Source organism: Pongo abelii, chromosome 7, assembly GCF_028885655.2.
Source record: "Pongo abelii isolate AG06213 chromosome 7, NHGRI_mPonAbe1-v2.0_pri, whole genome shotgun sequence".
Classification (NCBI taxonomy): Eukaryota; Metazoa; Chordata; class Mammalia; order Primates; family Hominidae; genus Pongo; species Pongo abelii.
In genome coordinates this window covers 13422249-13448510 of record NC_071992.2, presented here as the reverse complement: position 1 = coordinate 13448510, position 26262 = coordinate 13422249, and the positions used below count along the sequence as shown (strand labels likewise).

General features: G+C 44.0%; 2 protein-coding genes across 3 annotated transcripts; one reads left to right on the top strand and one right to left on the bottom strand.

Moving 5' to 3' along the window:
* Positions 1-2674: 2674 nt before the first annotated feature.
* PPP1R3B (protein phosphatase 1 regulatory subunit 3B) lies at positions 2675-17841 on the bottom strand. Of its 2 annotated transcripts, none has more exons than XM_024251430.3 (2): positions 17735-17841; positions 2675-8084 (listed from the first exon to the last, which is right to left on the bottom strand). In XM_024251430.3, exon 2 carries the CDS (start codon positions 8057-8059, stop codon positions 7202-7204), a length of 858 nt encoding a protein of 285 aa, XP_024107198.1. In that variant the 5' UTR covers positions 8060-8084; positions 17735-17841; the 3' UTR covers positions 2675-7201. The 2 variants fall into 2 exon arrangements, with proteins under 2 accessions (XP_024107198.1, XP_009241818.1); XM_009243543.4 differs by lacking the exon at positions 17735-17841 and adding an exon at positions 16951-17241.
* LOC112134663 (uncharacterized) lies at positions 14388-25680 on the top strand. The gene is made up of 4 exons (XM_063726380.1): positions 14388-14585; positions 16769-18304; positions 21648-21724; positions 23245-25680. Exons 1-2 carry the CDS (start codon positions 14388-14390, stop codon positions 17633-17635), a joined length of 1065 nt encoding a protein of 354 aa, XP_063582450.1. The 3' UTR covers positions 17636-18304; positions 21648-21724; positions 23245-25680.
* Positions 25681-26262: the final 582 nt, after the last annotated feature.

Here is a 26262-nt window from a genome sequence, read left to right as displayed (position 1 = left end):
ACACTCAGCTAATTTATTGTATTTTTAGTAGAGACAGGGTTTCACCATTCAAAGGATGGTCTCGATCTCCTGACCTTGTGATCCGCCTGCCTTGGCCTCCCAAAGTGCTGGGATTACAGGCATAAGCCACGGCGCCCGGCCAGTTTTTACATTTTTAAAGGGCATTTAAATAAAAGCAAATATGTGACAGAGATTACATGTGGCCTGTGAAACCTAAAACATTCATTACCTGGTTCTTTACAGGAAAAGGTTGCTGACTCCCAACCTGGCCACTTGATCTTGTAGCTTTGGGTAGAGGGCTGGGATCTTGGATCATTATTGATGTCTTTGGCCCCAAAGAATGTTGACGATTCTGTATCCTCATCCTACCTTTGCCAAATCCAAGGCCCAGGCCCATGTCCGCCATTGCTGGAGAGGCAAAGTAGTGTTTGTGGAATGAACAACATCAATGCAAGCATGTAACTTACCAGAGAATCCCATGCAGAAAGCAAAAGGCATCTGTTGAGGTTCCCTCTCTCTCTTCTCCTCCAAGGCAAGGTGACAAGAAGGAATGAGGTTTAGTTAAAACCTTTCCATGCCACACAGGGTTTCTATTCTGGTGGAAGGGAACACTGTGGCCAAGAATTTGGCCTCTCTCCTGGAATGCCCCTGCAGCCACGGTTCCTTGGTGGTTTCCTTCCACCAATTTATCCTGAGGTTTAATCAGGCCCTCGGAGACCCACATCATTTCATTCTAACTTTCATACTTCTAACTCGGTCTGTGGTCCTAGTACGTGCTGAGGAAGCCCTTGGGAGGAATGCGGCTTTTCCTGTAGAAAAACGATTGTGTTCACTCCTCCCCTGGGAACTGTATCTCTCCAGCATGAGGGACAACTTTAGAAAATCATCATCTTGGTCTCTCAGTTCCATGAGATTGATTCTGGTTCACAGGGACAGTTCTTGGAAAAAAGACCTGTGTCTTCCTCCTGGCTCAGTCACTGATGTGCTCTGGGACTTGAAGAAACTCACTCAGGGCCTTTGTCTCCCTCTCTCTTGCTCTTTCTTTCTTTCTTTCTTTTTTTTTTTTTTTGTGACACAGTCTCACGCTGTTGCCCAGGCTAGAGAGCAGTGGTACAATCACAGCTCACTGAAGCCTCGAACTCCTGAGTCAAATCATCTTCCTGCCTCAGCCTCCTGAAGAGCTGGTATACAGACACGGTACCACACCCAGCTATTAAATTTTTTCTTTTCTTTTTTTTTTTTAGAGATGGGGTCTCACTGTGTTGCCCAGGCTGGTCTCAAACTCCTAGCCTCAAGCGATCCTCCCAAGGTGCTGGGATTACAGATGTGAGCCACTGTGCCCAGCCACCCTCCTCTCTTTACCCATAAAAATAGAGCTCTGTGACATTTCTTCCAGGCCAGTCACTGAGGATGTGATGAAGTCCAAGCAAGTGTCTGGAATGTGATTCACTCCCGTGATTCCTGGAGAGGACACAAATAGTGTACAAGGTGCTTCTTATGAGAGTCTATATTTAGAAACCTCTTAAAAATGAACATGTTGGCTGACTCTCAAAAGCATTCAGGGCACTGCTAGAGCCCCTGGTTACCTTATTCCTACTAAACATGCTCAGGGCCCCTTCAGTAGGCCGCTGACAGGAGATGGGAGGCCGAAGAGGTCAGTGGCAGAGCTTGGATTGGAAGCCAGACTTCCTGAATTCCAATACCTTCCAGTGGCTCTCCATGCCCACCAGAGGCGTCACCCAGAACAGGTGAATGTCCTTTGTGGGGGTTGGGGGAAAAGCACCTGGCACTGCTTTGTATATGGAAGCCGAGTGGTAAATGTTCAATTGAATTACTCAGAGCTGGACATTTGCCATTCTGGAGACATTGCTCTAGAAAAGTGTTTTTCTTTTTCTTATGTTATTTTTATTCCAGACATTCCTGAGGTGTTGGTCTCACAACTTATGATTAGGTAATGATTATTAAAACCTCGTTGAACCTCAAATAGACATTCAAGAAAACCAGAGTTAACGTCTCCACCCTTTCTCTCTCTGTGAAGGCAAGTTGCGGGTAGAGTGTAAAAATCTGGAGAAAGTTATGTACAGAGCTCACTTTTTGCGTCTACACACTAGCTGCTAAACTTGAATACACTCTGCCTTTCCACTAGAGCCACCGCCCACTTCCCCAGGGTGGCAGAGGACTTGTTGACACGGAACTTCTAGATGCAGCTTCCCACCCCACTCTGCCTGCATCTTGTCCTGAACTTCGGAAAAAAGCAGCTCTGGAAATCTCACTTAGGGTGACTATCCACTACCTATCGGGGGCTGTTTTGTTTTGCTGCTTACAGTTTGTTTGCTCAAGCAGTTAAAAGCTATGATAGCCATTTATAGTTTTCCTGCTTTTGTTTGAATACATCTGTCTGCACTGCACTTCAAGTGCAAACGACAGGGTAAGAATGCCTATGACCTAGGATCATTAAAAATGAGCGCAGAATAACACTAGCTCCTGTATCTCTTCCCTAGCACTTACCTTCTCAGCCATGCTAAAGCAATTATCTCCTGTCTGCCTTGCACCTGTAACTCAGCCATTGACTGTGAGCTTTTTCTTTGGAAACCTAAGATCTACATGTGGAGATATATCGATCTGAAATGTTTCTGCACTTACTCTGGCTCTAAGAATAGAAGGACAGTTTCAGTTTTGTTTTGTCTTCCTTTATTACATTTTTGCTTTTGAGATACAAACCAACCTCTCATACCACACAAAGAACATCCATTCTTGGGATTTTTAAAGTGCATTTCCCCTTGAACTCTGTGTACAAAAATATTTATCTTTTAAAATATGCAGAAATTTCTTGACAAGGCACTTTTAGGTATAAAATGAAGATGAGTCCTTGGTTCTACATTCACATTGAAGTAAAAGTGAAACATCATCACAGCTGCACTCTCAAAGCCCTCAGAGGTCCAGCAGTCTCTAAAAACTCGTCAACAAGACTGAAAACATTCACGACTTTACAATGTGGGTTGCAGAGCTTTACAACCATGACCAGGAAAAACTGCCCGTAACAACAGCTGTCCTTCCCAGTTCCAGATGTGTTGTCTCACTGCAGGAAATTAAGATAAGCTGCCAAATTGTCTTTGTGTGACCCTGCAAGATCCCATTATCCATGTAACTTCTTGTCTCCGATTTCAGTGAACATGTCAGGAGAGACGTGATCGGGACTCTCCCAGGACTACATTCAGGTGAGAAATTTTAGAAGAGGAAACAAATAAAAGGCAACCAAGGTTTTCATCCCCTATCCATTGAGGGAAGATCCAGAAAATGGGCAGTTCCAAAAAAATGAACACTTTTTTGATTGATAAGCATATATGGCCCATTGAATGTCCATGTGACTACAACTAATGCCTTTTTGCAAAAAGAAAATGGTTTGAAAAGATCAAAACCACAGAGCCATCTCCTAACAGTTCCAAATTTACATCTTCTAAAAATGTATAATTTTGCCACCATTAAAATGAGATCTTAAAGGTAAATTAAATTCTACCATTGACTCTGACATTGTTTTAATTTCTGGAGAACTGCACGGCTCCATTATTTCTCGCCAGCTCCAGTAGAATAATTTTTTAAATAAAGAAACCCACTCAAATGCTTCATGTCTTCCAATAGATACTGAAAGCTTATTTATTAAATATCTTTGTATAATCCAGCTTATTTGTTGTACCCAGTTTGCAAATGCTCCTCAGGGCACTTGAGGGAATAAATATAAAACAAAAATGAAGTTGCTTCCCTATTCCCACACAACTACACCTGTGATAGGTGGCTGGTCTTTCTGGGGCAACCTGGGAAAGATTCTGGGACTTGGGGGCCTCTTGTTACCATAACCAAGAGCTATCTGAAGGCAAATCTACAAGTCAAGGTGCAGTGAAGTCTCCAAGTAAGAAACCTGTCACCCTCTGAAGTGTGTAGGCTTATCTACTGATGATGAACTATCAAACAAGGAGAGAATACATCAGTGCAGCTCCTGAGGCCTTCTGAGAATTTCACGGGACAGAACTGGGCCAAAAGGAAAAAGACTGTTTGCGGCAGGAGGGTAGCAGAGGAGCGAGTGGTAAACAGAAGGCGGTATTCTTCAGACCCCCATACATCACTGAATGACAGCCCTGATGAGGAAACTCAGGCAAGTAGAGTCTTTTATTGGAGAAGAAGGGTCTTTGCAAGCAGGTGAGGACTTGCTTTCTGAACTGTGCGGCAGGGTGAGCATCCCAGGTGTGCTGGCTGGGGGCTTGCATCCAGCACCCCCAGCAAAAAAAGCTGGGGTGAGCTGGGAGAAAGACGGGTAGTGGGGAGGGTTTACGGCTGCTTTAGAAGAGATAGTTATCACTGAATTACCATATATCAAATTTTGACATGGGAATGTCTTAAGATCATTATTAGATAAAATTAAACTGACTTTATTAAACAGAGTCACTTCAGGCCTTTTTCTTATGAACACAGAATGATCCTTAGTCAGGTAACATGTCAATGACAGTGCACTCCGTGCCTTTCCTGCATTGTGGGGAGGGTGCTTCTTAATGCAAAGCAAAATTCAGGACCTACATGAAATCAGTTTTCTTTCCATTTGAGTTCAATTTATGCTATTAATAGTTCTGATCACCAAATTTATAACATTTAAAGTACTGTCTGTTACCCGATGTCTGGTATGTTTACATAAAACGTGGTTCTGCCCAGTAACAGCAGAAGGTAAAAATGTGATTTCCCCTAAAATTATATTATCATGTAATCCTAGAGTGTTACCAACCTGGGAGAGGTACAAAAAACAAAGCATTAGATTTCAGGCTAAGAACAGCCAGTTTTAGGAATAAGAATTACATCGAATAGCCTTAAGAGCATTTAAAAAGTCAAGGCATCTTAAACTTCAGAAATGAAAACAAAAACAAAACAAAACAACAACAAAAACAACCTAACCCAACCACAAAACTCTAGGAGCCAAGGCACTCAATATCTGTCTGTTGGTTATGTACAAAGCCACAAATGGGAGGTCTTTTCAAATTAATCTGGAAAATCCAAGCACAAGGCTCTTAGCTTGAAAAGCCTGACAGCTGTGCCTCCAAATCCAGGCAACTGTGCTTCCACTCCTCTTCTTGCTTGCCTTAGGAAAACTTCACTTCAGTAAGATCAGGCAAAACAGAAAATAAAAAAGTTATTTAACCAAACTCCAAAAACAAACAAAAATAGAAAAAAAAAAAACTTCCTACAAATATACTTGTAAAAATATATTTTTAAAGCACCCCTAAGTAAACACCAATCTTGCCCAAGAAAAATCACAGGTTTGGGGCCTATCTGATAATGATTGTCCCAGAAGTCTCTCTCTTTTTTGAGACACAGTTTCACTCTGTTGCTCAGGCTGGAATGCAGTGATGTGATCTCGGCTCACTGCAACCTCCACCTTCTGGTTTCAAGTGATTCTCCTGCCTCAGCCTCCCAAGTAGCTGGATTACAGGCGCCTGCCACCACACTCAGCTAAATTTTGTATTTTTAGTACAGACGAGGTTTCACCATGCTGGCCAGGCTGGTCTTGAACGCCTGACCTCAGGTGATCTGCCTGCCTTAGCTTCCCAAAGTGCGGGGATGACAGGCATGAGCCACCACGCTCGGCCCCGGAGGTCTCTTTTACAACAGCACTAACCAACAGACTTTAGTCCAATATGGTTAAGAACAATGAATCTCTGAAATTTCAGAGTTGGCAAACATTTAAAATAACGTATAAGAACTTGGGTGAGGTTTTTCTCCCCTATCTCTTTACATACACACCATAAATAAGAACACCCAAGTCCGTGTCCCTGGGTGCTGGTAAAGTGTTCTAGATACTGTAAATCACAGTCAAGATAAAACTATTTTCTGAGGGTTTTGAGGAGATATTAGATATGCAAATCAAATGTCCTAAACACAGCAGAAAAGATGACTCTTCGGGAAAGGAGATTCAAAATTCTCTTTTCTTCTTTTTGAGACGGAGTCTCGCCCTGTCGCCCAGGCTGGAAAGCAGTGGTGTGATCTCGGTTCACTGCAAGCTCCGCCTCCCGGGTTCACGCCATTCTCCTGCCTCAGCCTCCCGAGTAGCTGGGACTACAGGCGCTGGCCACCACCCCCAGCTAATTTTTTTGTATTTTTAGTAGAGACAGGGTTTCACCGTGTTAGCCAGGATGGTCTCGATCTCCTGACCTTGTGATCCGCCCGCCTTGGCCTCCCAAAGTGCTGGGATTACAGGCATGAGCCACCACGCCCGGCCCCAAAATTCTTTCATAAAGAACGAGACAAACCAGCCAAGCACGTTAAAGTCATTGAGCTCTCCGGGGAAAAATCAGATTTTTCCGGTGACTCAGGGTAAATGTGGGGACTTAGAAAGCTCCCCCTAGAAGGCAAGAGGAGAAGCTGAAAGTGTCCCCACTCATGTCCTGCCTTGTCAGAACCCTGCAATCCGTGACACCGCACAGGAGCCAGTGGGTTTTGATGACTAGTGTGTTGCTCTCCGCTGGAATATATCTGTGGGGCCAAGAAGCGGGGGAGGAAATGCCTGTCTCAGCCACTAACTAATTTGCCTTTATTATCTTTTCCTGAACGTCAGATCAATTGTGGAAGAACATAAAATGCAAAAGATGAACTTGCAGAAAACATGAGCCAATCCCATTTCTCTTCTGCAGCTGCATTGGAAATGTGCGTCAGGTCAGTGTGTCACAGCACAGAGATACACGTGGACGGGGAAGCACAGCAGCTTGCAGGAAAGGCCTGGCTGGCAGAGAGCACCCAAAGATGAACACGATGAACAGTGAGGGTCTGATGCGAGGTGGCTGGGGCTGAGCGGCTTTTGGCGACTGATGTCCCACATCTCAGTGGAGAGCAGAGGAGAGACTCCTCCAGCTTCATCAGCACTGGCATAGGCTTGATTCCCATCTATACCCTTTCCAGCACAGACGTGCACAGACCCTCGTGGCTGCCACAGTGTGAAAGCGCGCCAGCCACCACTGCTCCTTTGAGTGAGACACTGGTTGTGTAATCTGAACCTGGCTGGATTTGCTGGTTTAAGAAAGAAGTGAAGAGGATCCTTTATTTTCCCAAACTGGGCCTCAAGGAAGTTCCACTTTGCTCCTCCCTGGCCTTCCATCTCCACTGCACAGTGAGCAGAGCTAGGCTTGTCTGCGGCAGCTCCGCCACACCCTGTCACCTGCAGTCACTAGTAGTAGGGCCCTAGCTTTTCATATCCTAAGTAACTTGGCCACTCTGGAAACAGACCATAGGAACACCGAGGGCTTCCAAACTGGTCAAAGGATATTCCCAAATCCGGTCCACTGTGGGGCTTGGTCGTTCCCTGGGTAGATTTTAACTCAGCCCGGATGATCCTATAGTTCTTGCCTCTGTTGCTGTCCCAGTACGTCTGTCCATTGCACTCGTAGTACACAGCAAACTCCATTCTTTCATAAGACTGAATCTTCTCAGGCAAGCTGATGTCGAAGGAGAACGTGTCCCTGTCTGAACCGGCATAAGTGTCCTTCACGTACTGACAGGGAAAGTCTGTGTAGCTCTTCCAGGTGTCGAACGTCATCCTTATTTTCACGGTCTTCTCAAATGCGAGGTTCTGAACCTTCACAGTGCCTGCAATGGCCTTGTCCTTGAGCACACAGTTCTCAAGGCAGACGTGGTCGGCCTGAAGTCGATTTCTAAAGTCTAAGTAATCTGCAGAGGGCTGGGAAAAATCCAGAACAAAGCTCTCGCTCTCTGCTGTCGTCAAGCTCACAATGTTGTCTAGGAGCTCGGTGATGTTGAATGGGATATCTAGCGGGTCATCGAATTCTGAGAACACTTTGACCATTGTCAGGGCCAGCCCTTGGTTGTCTGCGAAGGACACCCGCTTTTTCACCTTCTTCTCCTGGACAGCTGGGGCCACCATTCCACTGGCTTCATTCTTGCTGCTCAGCTGAATACAAGGCCTCAGCGGTTTGCTGGGCTTTGGCGAGATCTTAAAGGCAAACCTCTCTCGGCGCAAGGAAGGAGCCATGCAGTTGTATCTGTACTCGATGTCCACAGCCATCATGGGGCTAGATGAACAGGCTAGAACCCTGGAAAGGGAAGAGAAGAAAACAGCAGAGCAATCAGATCGGACAGATGTGTAAAGGCATCATTCCAGCAGGGACCGGCAAACAATGTTTCCTTTTATCTATGGCCACACGGTGACAGGTCAGGATTAACTCCGGTGTGGTCGAGCACAACACGCGTTTGAGGGAAGATTATGTTGTGGGGGGACGAGATGCGGTGGGGGGCGGGGGGTGATTCAAGGTTAAAACAAACAAAAGAGTGTGAAACCCACTAGTTTTAAAACTAAATGCACAGGTTTTTTGGTCAGCATTTCTTGGGGCCTTCCGTTGGCGAATGTGCCACAGAGGATAATCAAAAGGGCATATACTGTTTTAAAATTTCCCAAACCTATTTGACTAAAAAGGTGTCTTCCACAGATAGCTGTCTTGAGGGACCCTATTTATTTACGTATTTTTAGAGACAGGGTCTCGCTCTGCACCCAGGCTGGAGCACAGTGGCGTGATCACAGCTTACTGCAGCCTCCACCTCCCAGGCTCAAATGATCCTCCCACCTCAGCCTCCCAAGTAAGTGGGACCACAGGTGCAAGTCATCATGCTTGGCTAATTTTAAAAATTTTTTGTACAGACAAGACTAGCTATGTTGCCCAGGCTGGTCTCACACTCCTGGCTCAATCCGTCCTCCTGCCTTGGCCTCCCAAAGTGCTAGGATTACAGGTGTGAACCTCTCTGCCCACACTTTATTAATTGAGAATTAAAAATTGTATATTCTTACGGTGTACAACATGTTTCCATATATGTATACATTGTGGAATGGCTAAATTGAGCTATTTAACATGCATTATATCACACTTTTTTTGCAATGAGAACACTTAAAATCCACTCTCAGCAATTTTCAAATATATAACATATCATTACCAAGTATAGGAACCATATTGTACATTAGATCTCTTGAATTTATTCCCCCCGTCTACCTGAAATTTTGTATCCTTTGGCCAAAGGATACCTCTCCAGCCCTTCTACCCTCAGTTTCTGGTAGCCACCATTGTACTCTCTGTTTCTGTGAGTTTGACTTTTTCAGATTCCACATATAAGTGAGATCATGCTGTATTTGTCATTTTGTGCCTGACTTATTCACTTAACATCCTCCAGGTTCATCCACGTTGGCACAAATGACAGGATTTCCTTTTTTCAGGTGGAATGGTATTCCACTGTGTTTATATGCCATGTTTTCTTTATTCACTCATCCAATGATGGGCACTTACGTTGATTCCGTATCTTGGCTTAGTGAATAACGCTGCAATGAACGTAAGAGTACAGATAACTGTCCGATACACTGACTTCAATTCCTTTGGATATATGTCCTGCAGTGGGATTGCCGGGTCATATAGTAGTTCTAGTTATGGTTTTTTGAGGAGCCTCCCTACTATTTTCCATAATGGCTGTACTAATTTACATTCCCACCAGCAGGAGACAAGGGTTCCCTTTTCTCCACATCTTTGCCAATACTTATTTTCTTTGGTCTTTTTGAAAATAGCCATCCTAACGGGTATGACGTGACATCTCATTGTGGCTTTATATTTGCTATAATCTGATAAAAAGAAATGGATCCATCCCACAAATAGGGATTGGGTGTTTCCTATATGCCAGGCATCAAGCAAGATACTGGGATTCAATAGTGAAGATAGACACAAACCTGCTTTCATTAAGCTTATGGTAGGTTTTCAAATGTCAGTATACCATTCTTTTAAAAAGAACCAGCAGGCCTGGGCGGTGGCTCACGCCTGTAATCCCAGCACTTTGGGAGGCTGGGCAGGTGGTTCATCTGAGGTCAGGGGTTTGAGACCAGCCTGACCAATATGGTGAAATCCCGTCTCTACTAAAATTACAAAAATTAGCCAGGCATGGTGGCATGCACCTGTAGTCCCAGCTGCTCTGTAGGCTGAGACAGCATAATTGCTTGAACCTGGGAGGCGGAGGTTGCAGTGTGCAGAGATCACACACTCCAGCCTGGGCCACAGAGCAAGACTCTGTCTCAAAAAATAAAAATAAATAAAATAAAAACAATCAGCAATTTCGTATTCTTAAGCCTTTAACATAGGTGAATATTTGTTTTTTCCACAGGTAAAAAATTGGCTCTATAAGAATAAAAAGCAAAGAGAATCATGCTGAAAGAGGATAAATCTGAGTTAACAAAAACTATATTTTCTATAAGTAAAAACGATAAGTAAAACAAAAAAAGACTAAAGACAAACTGTGAAAATATTTTACAATAAGCATAGCAGCAGAGCTAATACCTTAATATGTAAAGTGTTCTTACAAAGCAATAATAAAGTCAAATATTCCGCATAGAAAAATAAGCAAAGAACATGAATAGAAAATTCATGAAAAAAATTTTTAAAGTGGCCTATAAATATGCAAAATGTTCAACCTTATTATTAATTTAAGAAATTTAGATGAAAAACAATGTCTTTTATTTATTGAATTAGGAAAAAAATTGAAAAGATAATGCAAGCTTTTTCTTTCTTTTTTTTTTTTTTTTTTTTTTGAGACTGGGTCTTACTCTGTCACCTAGGCTGGAGTGAAGTGGTATGAACATGGCTTATGGCAGCCTCCACCTCCTGGGCTCAAGCGGTCCTCCCACCTCAGCCTCCCGAGTAGCTAGGACCACAGGCACGAGCCACCATGTCCAGCTAATTTTTTAAAAATATTTTTTGTAGAGACGAGGTCTCACTGTGTTGCTTGGACCAGTCTTGAATTCCTGGACTCAAGCAATCCTCCCACGTTGGCCTCCCAAAATGCTGGGATTTATAGGTATGAGCCACCGTGCCCAGCCGATGCAAACATTTTCATTAGTTAAAATTGGCACAATCTTTCTAATTTTTTAATCATTTTTTATCCTAATATCACATAGAGACATTTATCCTAAGTAAAGAATTAAAAACACATAGAGATTAAGGTACTAAAATGTTCAATGCCACATTATAGGGGGAAAAAAGATGACAAAATAACCTAGATGAACATTAACAGGTACCTGGTTAAATTAAATGTACCATATCCATGCGATGTACTTTTATTTTTATTGTTATTATTTTTTCCTTTTTTGAGACAGAGTTTCACTCGTGTCACCCAGGCTGGAGTGCAATGGCACAATCTCGGTTCACTGGAACCTGCACCTCCCAGGTTCAAGTGATTCTCCTGCCTTAGCCTTTCGAGTAGCTGGGATTACAGGAGTCTGCCACCACGCCCAGCTAATTTTTGTATTTTTAGTAGAGACAGGGTTTCACCATGTTGGCCAAGCTGGTCTCAAACTCCTGACCTCAGGTGATCCCCCCACCTCGGCCTCCCAAAGTGCTGGGATTGCAGGCGGGAGCCACCATGTCCAGCCCATGTGATGTAATTTTATATCATCATTAAAGCCATTATTTTAAAAAAGATTCAAATGAAATGAAAAAAATTATTATATATTTATATTTATGTCTATATATATATATAGAGAGAGAGAGAGAAGATAAAATTGTAGGTAGAAACTAGACTTGTGGGGAAAAATGCCGTTGTCACTTCAATGACATGAGTTTGAACTTTGTGGGTCCACTTATGCTCAGATTCTCTTCTGCCTCTGCCGCCCCTGAGACAGCAAGACCAACCCCTTCTCCTCCTCTTCCTCCTCCTCAGCCTACTCAATGTGAAGAGGATGAGAATGAAGACCTTTATGATGACCCACATCCATTTAATGAATAGTAAATACATTTTCTCTTTCCTATGATTTTCTTAACATTTTCTTTCCTTTAGTTTACTTTACTATAAGAATACAGTATATGTTACAAATAAAATACAAAATATGTGTTAATCGACTGTTGATGTTATTGGTAAGACTCTGGTCAACAGTAAGCTGTTAGAAGTGAAGGTTTTGGGGAATCAAAAGTTATATGTGGATTTTTGACTGTGTGGGGGCTAGGCTCCCCTAGACCCCATGTTGTTCAAGGATCAACTGTATTATGTAAATGCAGAGAAAAAAGACTAGAGATATATATTTAAAATCAGAATACCTAGGTGACAAGATTTCAGGAATTTCTGCTTTTGTATTATCTTATATCTTCTAAAATAATATTGCTTCTATCATCAGAACAAAATGAACCTAAAAAAAATCCTCAAATATTTTATGATATGCCAAAAACCCATCCCATCACTACTGCCTCACTAAAGCTGAGCACTTTTTGTGTGTGAGACAGGCTCTTGCTGTGTTGCCCAGGCTGGAGTGCAGTGGTGCAATCATAGCTCACTGGAACCTCAAACTCCAAGCAATCCTCCCACCTCAGCCTCCAAAGTAGCTGGAACTACAGGTGTGCACCTCCATGCCCAGCTAATTTTTCAATTTTTATAGAGGCAGGGTTTCACCATGTTGCCCAGGTTGGTCTCAAACTCCTGAGCTCAAGCAGTCCTCCCGCTTCAGCCTCCCAAAGTCTGAGCACTTTTTATCATTCTAATTACCATGGCAAATTTATATTTTGATTTGACAGTTTCAATGGACCAAATTAAGGAAATGAGTGACAAAATTAGGGTTCAAATCTCAAGTCTGAGAATCACAGAACACAGGATCTGGATGAGTCCCCAAACCTATCTCCCCTCAATCTATCTCCCCTCCTTATGGCACAGGTGTAGGTGTGTGATGATGTGTTGGGGAGCTCACTCTCGAGCAGCCATGGCCACCCCTGAGAAGTGACAGGCAATATGCCAAGTGTCTTCTGTAAAGAGCTGGGGCCACTGGTTCAGTTCTATAAATAATCTCTCATTTTCACCTTCTGATTGTGATTAACCAAACATGTAAAGAAAAAAGGTGAACGGAGGAATACATATCAGATTTGACCCCATTTTTCCAAAAGTACAGAACTTCCCTGGGACGCAAGAAACCCTTACAGATGGCCAGTCAGAGAAATACACATATTCAGAACCAAATAAAACAATAACTTATGGCCAGAATGCAGGTGCTTAAACATTCATTTTAAAGGATATCTGTCTCACTGTTTCCCCTTTAAGAAAATCAATCTAGTGAAAAGTTTAAGGGCAAATTTGCTTTCAATTATCTGTTCTTATAGCCATGTAAGTGTTCTGGAAAGGAAAGTTCTGACTGAATTAGGCAAGGTAGGTTTGCAGAGGTTCAACAGATTGACTAACAGGTTCAACGTAAAAAAAAAATCCTATACTTACAAAATATCTAAATTTTAGTTATTCTTGTCCTTAGCAAAACTGTGCTGGAATTATACCCTCAGCTCTAACTGTAACACAGGTAGTGTTTTTGTTTTGTTTTGTCTTATTTTTAATTTTTTTTTTCGAGATGGAGTCTTGCTCTGTTGCCCAGGCTGGAGTGCTGTGGCGCAATCTCAGCTCACTGCAACCTCTGCCATCCGGGTTCAAGCGATTCTCCTGCGTCAGCCTCCCAAGTAGCTGGGACTACTTGTGCCACCACCCCTGGGATTACAGGCGCGCACCACCACTCCCAGCTAATTTTTGTATTTTTAATAGAGATGGGGTTTCACCATGTCAGGCTGGTCTCGAACTCCTGACCTCATGGTCTGCTCCCCTCAGCCTCCCACAGTGCTAGGATTATAGGCATGAGCCACCGTGCCCAGCCTTGTTTTTAAACAAGTACGAAAACCAAACAAGAGGCTATATCTGGCATCCCAGTGCCCCCCACTCTACCCATCCTGAAAAATCTGGGTGCGAACTGAGGGAGGAGGGGTTCCTCTTCACAGCTTCCTCCTCAACTGAGTCAGCACAGGTCATCTGCAAGTTCTCTTTGCACTTCCAACAAGCCTGCAAACCAACCTCCTACGTGCTTTTCTGCATGTTAGAAAAAGGCTTGGAAACTCTCAAGATATTGTGGAAACAGCCAAAGCAAAAGGATCAATCAAAGAATCTACACACAGCCCACTAGAGCCAATGTTCCAAGTTCTAATCCTGCAGGCTGAAGAGACTTAGCTGAAGACCTTGGTAGAGTTTCACTGTTTCAACCCAGTGGCATAAATTTGCCCCTGAGATCCCTTTTATCACCAAGCTGTAAGAACAAGCAGAAGTCCGGCTTGGGGAGGCCAGGCTCTAGTCAGAGCCAGAGCTAATTAAACAATGCTGCTGGCACTTAAAGGAGCCAAACTGCTATTGCCAGATTCTTCCATGAAAGGCAAAAGTGAGGTTATGATGGCCCAAGAGTTACCAGCAGGACTACTACCCCAGGGACATTGCACAAGCAACCCCAGTCTAGAATCCCTTCACTTTGTGTGTCACCATAACTGCAGGTGAGGACATTAACCTGTGTGGCCTCAATCTGGGGTATGACTCGACTGTCAATCAGCTTGCCTGTCCCACAGATAGCTTCCAGATTTTATTTACCCGGTCATTCTCCAAGAATCAGCACACCAAAGTGCTGGTTTGGTGTAGGCTTTCCTGACCTGCTCAGGAACTCCCCAGCGGACCGTGACAGGGATGGCTGCCGCCATGCAGAAGTACTCCTAGCAACTGAGATGTGCAAGGTAATATTAAGTTCCTGAAAAGAAGGCAGCTGGACAGGTGCTTCTTTTACAAATGACATGAAAATGATCGGTTCCAACACAGGAAGCACCAGGCTGCAGCCCAGCCTCCTCTCCTGACAGACTCTCTGGCTGCTCCAGCTCTGTCCTTTTCCCAGGCCAGGGAATATGAGTCACCAAAGTTGGCCAGGGGGAAAAAAAAAGAACCAGAAGTTATGGACATACATTTGAACCATGAGAGCAGGACTCAGGATCTGATACCAGTTGCAGGATAGGAATAAGAGTGTATGAGTGCTGCTCCCAGGTAGGTATGAATTCTCAAACACTTGCTTCCATAGAGATGCCTCAGAGTTCAGGGATCAGTTTCCCTGGTGAGGGACTGGGCCATGCTTGAGGGTAGATTTCAGTGTTCATGGCTGAGACAGGGCAAACCCTAACAGATCATGGAGATAGTTTTGCATAAATGCTTTCTCTGTTCCACTCATGACAACACACCTTCTCAAGACAGCTGGCCAAGGTTAGACGGCCATGGTGGTAACTACAGACCTGCACAGAAAATAAAGCCATGACCTTCACGGTTTCAGGCAGCTGAGCTACTGACTTTCTGGCTGTACCTTTCATAGGGAGGAAATCTTTTTTGTATCAGGGCCACGACATTATCCCCTCCATTCTCTCATTCTCTCTCTCTCTCTCTTCTGACAAGAAAAGACAAAAAGGCCGGGTGTGATGGCTCACGCCTGTAATCCCAGCACTTTGGGAGGCCGAGGCGGGCAGATCACGAGGTCAGGAGATGGAGACCATCCTGGCGAACACAGTGAAACCCCGTCTCTACTAAAAATACAAAAAAAAATTAGCCAGGCGTGATGGTGGGCGCCTGTAGTCCCAGCTACTCGGGAGGCTGAGGCAGGAGAATGGCGCGAACCCGGGAGGCGGAGCTTGCAGTGAGCCGAGATGGCGCCACTGCACTCCAGCCCGGGCGACAGAGCGAGACTACGTCTCAAAAAAAAAAAAAAAAAAAAAGGCAAAAAAAGTCCGGGCGTGGTGGCTTACGCCTGTAATCCGAGCACTTTGGGAGGCTGAGGCGGGCAGATCACGAGGTCAGGAGATCGAGACCATCCTGGCTAACACGGTGAAACCCCGTCTCTACTAAAAATACAAATAAAAATTAGCTGGGCGTGGTGGCGGGCGCCTGTAGTCCCAGTTAGTCGGGAGGCTGAGGCAGGAGAATGGTGTGAACCCGGGAGGCGGAGCTTACAGTGAGCCAGAGATGGCGCCACTGCACTCCAGCCTGGGCAACAGAGCGACACCCCGTCTCAAAACAAACAAACAAAACCAAACAAATCAGATGTACAAGCAACCCACCAGGAACACTGAAAGCTGCCAAACTGCATTCAGTAAAGATTCACAACCAGGTTATAATTTTCATTTTTAAAGACATGGCCATCTACCTCCCTCCAACAATTCTGTGTTCCCTTCCAAAAGGTTTCACTGATCCAGCATGAAGAGAGTGCATATCTTTCCCCTTTGTACTCAGACCATGGAGGCCTATTCACAGTCTTAAAGGCTACTTGTACCCCTTGATCCTGTCCTCATCATCCAAAGCATCTTGGAGACTGATATTTGTGAACGCGGTTGCATATTCTAGGAAAGAGGCAAGTTCAAATGACACAGACCCTGCCGTCTAAAAACGTACGAGGGAAAACAGGGCACTAGGCTAAGAATGCCCACACCTTGCTTTTCTACTTGAGTGAGTCACTCAGCTGCTCTGGGCTTGAGGTCCCCCTCCAAGGTCCCTGCTGGCGCTGACATTGTATGTTGCAACCCACCCCTGGTGCCGCTTTTCTTCCCACTAACTTTTTTCCCTAAATACCTCAACTGTACTTTTGTGGTAAGTCCTCCAGCTGTCTTCACTTTAGTTTTGGCTCCTGGACAACTCTGCCCAAGGAAACATTTCCTCCTCTCCTCCTCTTCCTCGCAGACCAAAGCTCTAATTGTCTCTTTTGCTGCACCCTGGGTCTCCCAGGCAGGCCCCCGCCACTCAGACCACAGGTTCCAACACCTTCCAAGTCTCCAAGTTCCCAAGTCCAGTCTTTCCTCTGTTTTCTCCTCTTTTTCAGAAAACAATGCTCTGACAGGCCCCAAATCTTCCAGTAAGTCATTACCGGCCCCCACTCCCTCTTTTGCAGCTACTGTGCCTTCCACACCCCTTTTTCTGGATTCCAAAGAGAGGCAGGAACAGGCCAGTGCTCTCCAGGCTGGAGGATCCCACAAGTTACTCTCCGACCCTGTCCCCTCCGTCCAGTTTGGCCAGGGCTGCACTCCGCCTCCAACCTCCCTACAAGCCTCCTTGGCCTCGCGCTGCACCCACCTTTTGGGCCGCGGAGAAGCCCCCTCCCCAGCTCGCTCGCCGCATCGGAGAGCCCGCAGGGTTGTGGCAAGGGCGACTACGTGAGCGTCGCTGTGTCCGGGAGGCAGGGCCTGGGCTGGGTTCCCGGAGATGTCGGCGGGGGGAGGAAGACGACGAGGAGGAGGAGCCCGTTATCGCACCCGGGCGGGGCCGGCAAAGGGGCAACCCCGGCCGGAGCAAGCAGCGCGACACCAGCACCCCCGCGCGGCCGCCTGGCCTCCGCCCGCCCAGGACGGGGATCGTGCTAGGTGCCGTCGCCCTCGGTGGCCTGAGAGCCTACCAAGTGTATTTCCTCGCGTTTTATAGGGAAACTAAGGCCCGGAGAGATACGAAGCGGCTTGTCCTTAAGCTCCAAACCCCACTACCCAACTTTGGAGACGTCTCCAGACCTCTCGGGATCCGGGGCTGGGAACTTGTGCTAGGTTCGAAGCCAGAACAACAGGTGGCAAAGGGATCAGCCCCCGCAGCCGCAGCTCCCGGGTCACGGTCGCAGCCGGGCCCAGCAGCGCGGTGGAGCACGTGGGCCCGGGAGGCGCTTCCCAGCTGCGGTCCCTGGATCGCCCTCTCCACGCTGAAGCAACTGCTCCCTGGAACCAGCTCCCTAGAGAGTTCCAGCCCCCGTGTGCCAGTGCAAGTCGCACAGTGAAAATGTAGGTGACAGGAACCCAAACGGGTCCCCGCTGCACGCCCTCGCCTTGTTGTCCCCAGCCCTTCCCTCGGACTCGAGGCTTGGGGAGCTACGTACCGGGTTCAGCTCATAAGTCCCGAAGGCAGACGCTCCAGCCCGCGGCAGCATCCGCATTGGGGGAACAGGGACAGCGGGCGTGACTGCAGGAGCTGGGCTCTGGGCTCCGGTTCGCGCCCCCCGCGGGCGGCCACGTTCGTCGTGCGCGAGAGCTGCGCGCTCACCTCCTCCCTCCAGCAGTCACCCGGGACTCGAGATCCCCTCGGCCGCGCTGCCCCCTTTAACTTTCCGGCCACCTCTCGGGACCCCGGGTTCCATCCCAGGCCCCCTTCCACGTGAACGCCCCCCGCAGCCAATGGGCGCGCCCGGGACTCCAGCCGCCGACCAATGGGCGCGCAGCCACGGCGCTGGGGAGCATCGCTTCGCCACGTGATCGGCAGCGCGCCCGGAGTGATCCGGCTGCGGGCCAGGGTCTGGGAAGGGGGTGGTGGGTCGCCGTTTCATCAGAAGCCCGAGGACGAGCGCCAGGGGGCAACTTCCTACAGGAGAGCGTCCCGTTAGAATGACAGGGCTTTTGCAAAAGTCTGACACCCGTGGCACAGAGCGCCCCAGATATGGAGGGTTTCACAGGTAGGTATACTTTAGAAGAAATTTCCTGACTTGAATCGGTTATAATCACTACCTAAATCTACAGGGCCTCCGTAATATATATTATGCACCTTGAGATCTATAGAAAATGATCTTAGAAAAAGAAAAAGAAAAAAATGATAACCTTAAAGAGTTTGAATCAGAGACTCTTCCTTTCTTCAGTTTACATGTAACTTGATCTGAACTAGCCACTTTAGGCATAAGGCTACCAGTTTTCTAATTTGAATAACCAGTAAAGTTTTAGAAAAAAAATTAGAAATTGTTATAGGATTGCCAACTTTTTAAACTGCCAAGAAAGACATGAAAATAAACAAACCGTACCGTCTTCTATTACTATCCTTTTATTTTTATTTTTTAAAGTACTCTTTAATAGCAATAAGAACAAAATGCAGGAAGGATATAAAGGCCAGTCTTTCCCATTGGATGTATTTAACTTTCTGAAAACTCATTATGTTGAATATGGCATTTGGGAATTTCTACTCTTAGGGATATAGGCTCAACTTCCAATTTTACTAGGAATGAAAGCCTAAAACAGTAATCGGTGACGATAATCCAATATAAGCCTTTAGCTCTATAGAGAGCTTCCCCGGAGGGAGTCGTGGTGTCTAAAGGGTGATCATTAATCTTCTTCCTTCTTTTCTGATGGGCAGGTCTGATAAGGGACCACCTGTGAAATCAGCTATTGGTAGGTGGTTGGCAAATAGCGTTTCTGTGCAATATTCCCTCTGCCAACTTTAAACCCTCTCTTGTTAGGTGATGAGTAGGTTGAAGATTTTTAAGCCAAGTACTGGCTAAGTTTCTCAGGTGTAGTGAGCATGCTGGAGAAGTGGGCAAAGATGAAGAGCCAACGGGTATTGCAAAATATATGCAGGCAAAGGGTAATCCGAACCACACCGGGAAAGAGTTGGGACAAGTAAATACAGCTTTGTGGCATTAGGGTTTGGAAGCATTTTTCTTGCATAGATCTAGGAAACCATGGTCAATAATTTCCCCTGTGGTTTAGATGACTATTTCAGACCAGGAGAGAGGGGTTAAACTTAGTTGTGGCACACCACAGCCTTAGTAGGTAGAAGGGTGGCATCTATGAGTTTGAAAAGAACACAGTCTTTGCCATCAGGATAGAGCTGAGATGCAAGCTCAGAGGATGGCTTCAGCAGGAGACCCAGCAGTCCAGAGCTCCAGAACCTGAGAGCTGGACCCACCCTCAGACATGATCTTGCCTCACCCTCTCATTTTATGGCAACAAAGAGAGAAAGTGAAAATGGAAAATTTCAATGCTTAGTGCATCAGTCAGTGCACACCAAGTTCTTTCTATTATATCTGGCATTGGGTTTCAGCTTTAATTTTATTTAATAACCCTCCTCCCCCAACCAAAAAAAAAAAAAAAAAAAAGTGAAACCAGAAAACAGCAGTGGCTAAGCATAGTAAATTATTATTCTTCCATAAACTGTTCTTTTTGATGGCTATTAGCGGTAGCACTGTCCATCTTTTTCCTTGCATTTACGCTCATGTGTGGCTTCTTCAGTCCTCTCTTCATTCATTCATGTATTTATTTATTCAACAACATATTACTAAGGAACCTCCTTAAGCCAGGATGCTGAACGTGGAAAAATAGGTGAAATATAATTTTACCCCTGAGAAGCTCATAGGCTAAAAAAAAATATTGATTTGGGATAAATGTATGTTAAGGTAAGTCTCTGTGTTAGGGGAGTTAAGAGGAAGACCCTGTGTGTTTAGCAGCAGAGTGGGTAGGGAATGGGGATGACCAGAGGATGATCCTATAGATGTGACCATTGGGATCCTGCAGGAGGAGTTAGAGTTAAAGGGTCATGTCAGGGATCATGGCAGGAATCGGCAAAGAGGCAGAGTTCGGTAAGTACCCAAGGAATTTCCACTCTGCTGATTAAAAGTTAGGTCCTCTTTCTGGCTTAAATATTAAACAATGTTCCTTTATACGTGTGTTCACATCAGCTTTCTGCTCATCCAGAAAGTTTTAAAAAGGATTGCAAATGTTTTACCTCCTTCTCAACTTAATGCATTTTGAAAACAGCTCAAACCTAGTCCTATTCTCATCGGAGATTTTGGAAAAGAAATCTTTTTTTTTAATTTTTTTTGACTTCTAACTTGCTTCTTGTTGAATGAAAATGATTGCAAAATTAATCTAAATAAAAATAACCAGACTTGGGAGTCAGAACTAAAGAAGAGAACATTCTTTTGCTTGATCAGAATAGCAAGTGGGAAAGACTGCTTCCAAACTGCCCAAGTCAATTTATATTTAGCCGAGTGGAGTTGTTTGCACCTGTCAGAGCCGCAGACGTGTTCTGGCGCATTATGTTACCTGGGGCCCCCTGCCCCTCTTTCAGATTTGACTGACGTTGACTTGCAAGGTCATGTTTTATGGGGACAGGCAGAGGAATACTTACAAAGGAACTCTATGAGCCTCTGTCTGCAGATAATGTGTCCTCAGCTTATGAGAAGATCTTGAGTATTTTACACACCAAAGCTCCTAGAGCCCATTAGGGCATTTTTTCTTACCGTTGAGGGCTTTTGAGTTCCTCAGTGAGGTTGATAAATGGATCACTTGTTTGAAAGCTATGTGACTACACAACTGATTTTATTCTACAACTTCATACTTTGTGCAGTGCTTTGTGTGAGCGTGATATATTTTCTTTAATTTGTGTTGTTTATTCTTTTTTATGATTACAGTTGACTCTTGAACAATGTGGGGGCTAGGGGCACCAACCTCCTGTGCAGTTGAAAATCGACATATAACTTTGACTCGCCAAAAACTTCACTACAATAGCCTGCTGTCAACCTGAAGTCTTACCAATAATATCAACAGTCAATTAAACATATTTTGTATGTTATATGTATTCGCTGCTGTAGTTTTACAATAAAGTAAGCTGGAGAAAAGAAAATCTTAAGGAAATCATAAGGAAGAGAAAATATGTTGGCTAGGTATGGTGGCTCATGCCTATAATCCCAGCACTTTGGGACGCCCAAAGTGGGGAGATTAATTGAGCCCAGGAGTTCAAGACCAGCCTGGACAACATGGTGAAACTGTGTATCTACAAAAAATACAAAAATTAGCCAGGCATGGTGGTGTGCACCTGTAATCCCAGCTACTCAGGAGGCTGAGGTAGGGGGATCACGTGAGCCTGGAGACGTCAAGGCTGCAGTGAGCCATGATGGCACCACTGCACTCCAGCTTTGGTGACAGAACAAGACTCTGTCTCAAAAAAGAAAGAAAGAAAATATATTAAATATTCATTAAGTGGAAATGGATCATCATAAAGGTGTTCATCTTGGTTGTCTTCACTTTCAGTAGGCTGAGAAGGAGAAGGAAGTGAAGGGGTTGGTCTTGCCGTCTCACGAGTGGCAGAGGCAGGAGAAAATCCAAATGTAAGTGGACCTATGCAGTTCGAACCCAAGTTGTTCAGAGTCATTGTATTAGTATTAGACATTGTGGAAAATACAGAAAAATATAAAGATGAAAATAGAATTAGTGCTACCCAATGATAACTACCAATATAATTCACTGTATTTTCTTTCAGTGTTTAGTCTGTGCATAAACATTATATTATCTGAATCACAGTGTGTATATATAGTTTAATATCTTGATTTTTATTCATGACTGTTTCTCACTTTGAGTATATTAGTATTATAGTTTTCCTGACATATGCTTTTTAATGGCTGCATAATATTCTTTCACATAGAGAGATCATAATTTATTTAACTATTTTCTTATTGTGGGACACTTAGATTTTTCTTCCCAAATTTTCTTTATTGTAAATATGTTAGGTTGGTGCAAAAGTAATTGCTGTTTTTGCCATTAAAGGCAACAGCAAAAACCAAAATTACTTTTGCACCAAATAATACTTCAATAAGCATCTTCATATTTAAATTTTGTCCACATTCCTGGCTATTTCCTACAGAGTATAGATATTCTTCAGGCTGGATGCATATTGCCAGATTTGAATACTAACCTTTTAGAAAGGTTAGTATTGACCTTTCGTTCTTGCTACTGGGGAAAATTAAGTTAAATAATCTCAATAAGGTCTTGGTTTGTGGACTTGGGGAAAATTATATCTCATCTTGCAAAATAGCCCTATCAGAATTTTTACGAATGAATCATTTACTGTATGCCTGGGTAAAAATAGCGGCACACCTTATCTAGTGCTTTAGCTTTGAATCTCAAAGTACACAGCCAATTTGTATTATGAATAAGGACTTCTTAACCCATATTGTCGACTTAAATGGTATTAAGTGATGGCTGGTCAGGGAGAAGGTGGAGAGGCTAGAAACCAGGGAATACCACCTTGCCAAAGGTTTAAATACCATTAGGCAGAACCAGTATATATTTATATTCTTTGCTTATTCATCCTCTGTTCATGACTAGTGTGGTCATAAATTATATTTAAACCTGTAACTTTATATACATATAATGCAAGGCATAGCAAAATTGCATGCAGAACTTCATGACAAGTGGCCTGCATTTTTGTGAGGCAAAAAAATATGTCAAGCTGCTTTTAGGACTGTAACTAACCACTTGGCTATTGCATGCCTTGCGCGTTAGGTCTGGGATGTTTCTCTTGCATGCCTCTGGAATCAAATGACTCTGATACTGCAAGCACTTCAGAGTATGTATAAGCAATTTCAGCTGGTTCCATCCTGATATTTACAAAACTGCCTGGATCATACTTACAACCATGCAATGATATATATTTATATTAAGAAAGCAACGATTCGCTTGAAAGATGAAGGAAAACAAACTAAGTATTTATGTACAATGAGTCCTAAGTGTACACCACTATGTTTTCCATCAGCCTTTGATTTTCTGTTACTCCTCTTTTTCTTTGAAATTTAGAGTCAGAAGTGAACTGACTTCATGGTTTTCCTCATGATTATTTGATATCCTCTAGGGAATCACGACTTAAAGACTGCATTCTTCCTTCTCAAAACTCATCTTAAAGATTTCTCCATGCAGAGCCACAGGCTATTTTGGAGTTGGAAATGGAGCAGTTAAAACTAGGAGGTCACACACGTTGAGATAATTCCTTCACTGCATCTCGCCTGGCTTGTGTGCCTGAGGAGACACGCATCTCAGAGGGCAGAGGGGCAGCCGTTGTCTAATGAGGTTATTTCACCTACTATATAATAAAATGCACAGGACAATAGCGCATTTGTTATAAAGGCTACTCGAGTTTGTTATACAATTATTCTTCACCAAAAACAACAACCTGATAACTCACTATTAGTATGAGTCTTACTTGGTAGATAGCCAGGACTATAAAATATACAAAGCCAAACTTTGCCATTATTTCCGTCTAAACCTTAGAGATTGCTATAACCATATATTCAGCCTTAACAAAGATATTTGGCAGCGTTCCCATTTTCTTTCTGTTAATTCTTTCGTCATTTTCAAATGCAAAATCCTCCCAAGTGGGGGGTCGTTTGTCTCTTATTTTAGTTGTGGCCCTTTGCTCCAAAAAGAGAACTAACTTATCCTTTCTTCCCTGAGTTTAACCCTTATTCTTTTTTCTTCCTTCCTCCTTTTTAAAAGTATTCCTCCTGAGTTTATAAAATCTAGAAATTTCTCTCTTATAATTTTGTAAGATTAGTAAATAAGCAATTCTATTTGTCATTCTCCCCTCTTATAAATCAGCACTGTTTATCAGTTTTTAAGGACAATCCCAAGACATGGTTTATGAAAAGAAGGAACCGATTGCAAAATAAGTGAGGAAGTTTCTGATTTAACTTCCTGCTGAAATTCCTAGGGAGAAAGACAAAAAGCTGAAGACTCACATAACCCTCATGCCCTAGAGATAATGAAGTGTAGGGTAAGATCTCAGTCACCTGGTGGTCTTGGACGAGTATGCTGACTCTGCCACAATGAGCTGTGGACGTGGGGGAAATTACCCGCCAACTTTGTGCCTCTGTTTCCAGATCTGCAAAATGGGAATACTAATGCCTGCTTGGTAGGGTTATTCTGAGGATTTCCTGGAACAACATTTATGTGTAATCAGGATGACTTGCTCCACAAAACCCAAGTGCAAAAAAGTCACATTTCTTGATTATTCTAAATACAGTGAAATCTGGATCTTAACCCTCCACCTACTAAGGCCAGCAAGAAGCTTAATGTCAATTGGCTTATGTGGCTCATGCAACTGGGAACAGGTCCTTTGTTCCTTGACTCTGTGGTTACAGCCCTTAGCGCTGCTCCTTCTGCAGCCCAGCCTCTGTGCAGGTCAGGTCCTCACCACCCACTGGAGCTACTGCTCAAGGCAGGCTTTGGTGATGCCCACTTGGCAGGCCTGACAGGAAGCTCATGCACCCCCAGAGAGAAGCCTCTTCCAGAATGTTGCACTCAGATGGGGTGTCCTACCACCTGCAGAAACTTCAGTCCCACAGGTCACAGACTCTGGGGATTTACCCCCTTTCTGGGGTGGATCTTTCTGTAAATCCACAGAAGTACCAGGCTGGAGCTCCTCCCACTCTTGGACAGTACTGGCCCCTTCTTGGGAGGGCCCAGAATTCCCAAACACTTTATGGAAGCAGTTTCTCCAGAGGCTCCTGGAACATGAAGGAGCTGTTAGCACCACTTTGGGGCTAAAAGAGCCAAGACCTTGGAAAATAAAGACTTGCCTTTCCTTCCAGTGTAAGATGTTGGGGTATATGAGAATGAAACACAAATTTACATGCTGACACATTTGTAAACTATCAAGTGTATGGTGACTATTCCAAGGGCATCACCAGTTTGCCAAATTCCCCCTGTGAAACAGTTTTACTACAGGAAACAAAAGAAAATTTTAAAAACATCTTGGATTGCAGGAGGACATGGTCTATGAATTACAGAAAACCACACGCAGAGGTAAGATGAAAAGTTAGGAAGACAAGATACAAAGAGAGATGTGATAAGAATGGATGGCAAAAAAAAAAAAAAATGCAATCAAAGAATTAAAATCCCTCATGGAGGTGGAAAGAAGCAAAATTGACAGTGTAGAAAATGGAAACGTTGATTTGGAGGTGAACCTTGAGAGGAAAAGAGCATAGAGTTAGACATGACAAATGAAAATAAATAGTTAACTAAGAAAAGTGATAGATTCTGATTAATATAAAGAATGGGAATTCAGTTTAAGACTTAACAGTATTACTAATCAAGAAACCAGAACAACAGAAATAAGTGATAATGACTTTATTGAAGAAAACATTTTCAGGCTGGAAAAAGACTGGAGTCTATAGATTGACTGGGCTCACAAATTCCAGGTAAAATCAATTTTAAAACACCCACACCTAGACACATATTGACCACATTTTTTAGTTACAAAGACCGAAAAAAAAAAGGAGAAGAAGAAGAAGTGCTGCAAGTATCCACACAGGAAATACCACCCCCAACCCCAAACAAGTTGTTGATGGAAGAACAAATACCAGGCTGACTTCTGACCTCTTTGTACTACTACAGTCAGAAAACAATGGAGACCCATCTAAAAGCATTTTATATTCAGCCAAGTCAACTTTCATGTGTAAATGACCTTGCTTCCTAATACCCCCTAGTTTTATTACCATGAAATAGCAATGAGACTGATTAGTACTCAAAAGAGTAGTTATTGTATCTTATCCACCATGGTAATTTAGTTTCTTGATGAGATTCTAAAGTTGTATGTAAATGCCAATTTTATGCCTCCCCATCTCTCTGTGTGTTTTAACTTTGGTTTTAACGATCCTCTAATCTGGCAGTGGTAGCGTTATTTGCTGCTGAGAAAAGAGGTCTCTCTCCCAATGAATTCTTTAACCTCATCTCTCCCACTCCAAGGGTGGTCCTGTTGTTTGCATTGCCACTGGGAATTTCTACTTTGTGGGCGTAGTGTTTGCTCAGGTGGAAGAGCTCCACATAGCAAGACTTTGTCCCTTAATTTTACTCCAAATGCCAAGACTTTGAT

Bases quoted from the DNA above. Each gene is read 5' to 3' on its own strand.
- LOC112134663 (XM_063726380.1), top strand. From the start codon at position 14,388: ATGACTCGACTGTCAATCAGCTTGCCTGTCCCACAGATAGCTTCCAGA. The intron at 14,586-16,768 runs GTAATATTAAGT...CCTCTTTTGCAG, and splicing joins TAGCAACTGAGATGTGCAAG to CTACTGTGCCTTCCACACCC.
- PPP1R3B (XM_024251430.3), bottom strand. From the start codon at position 8,059: ATGATGGCTGTGGACATCGAGTACAGATACAACTGCATGGCTCCTTCC.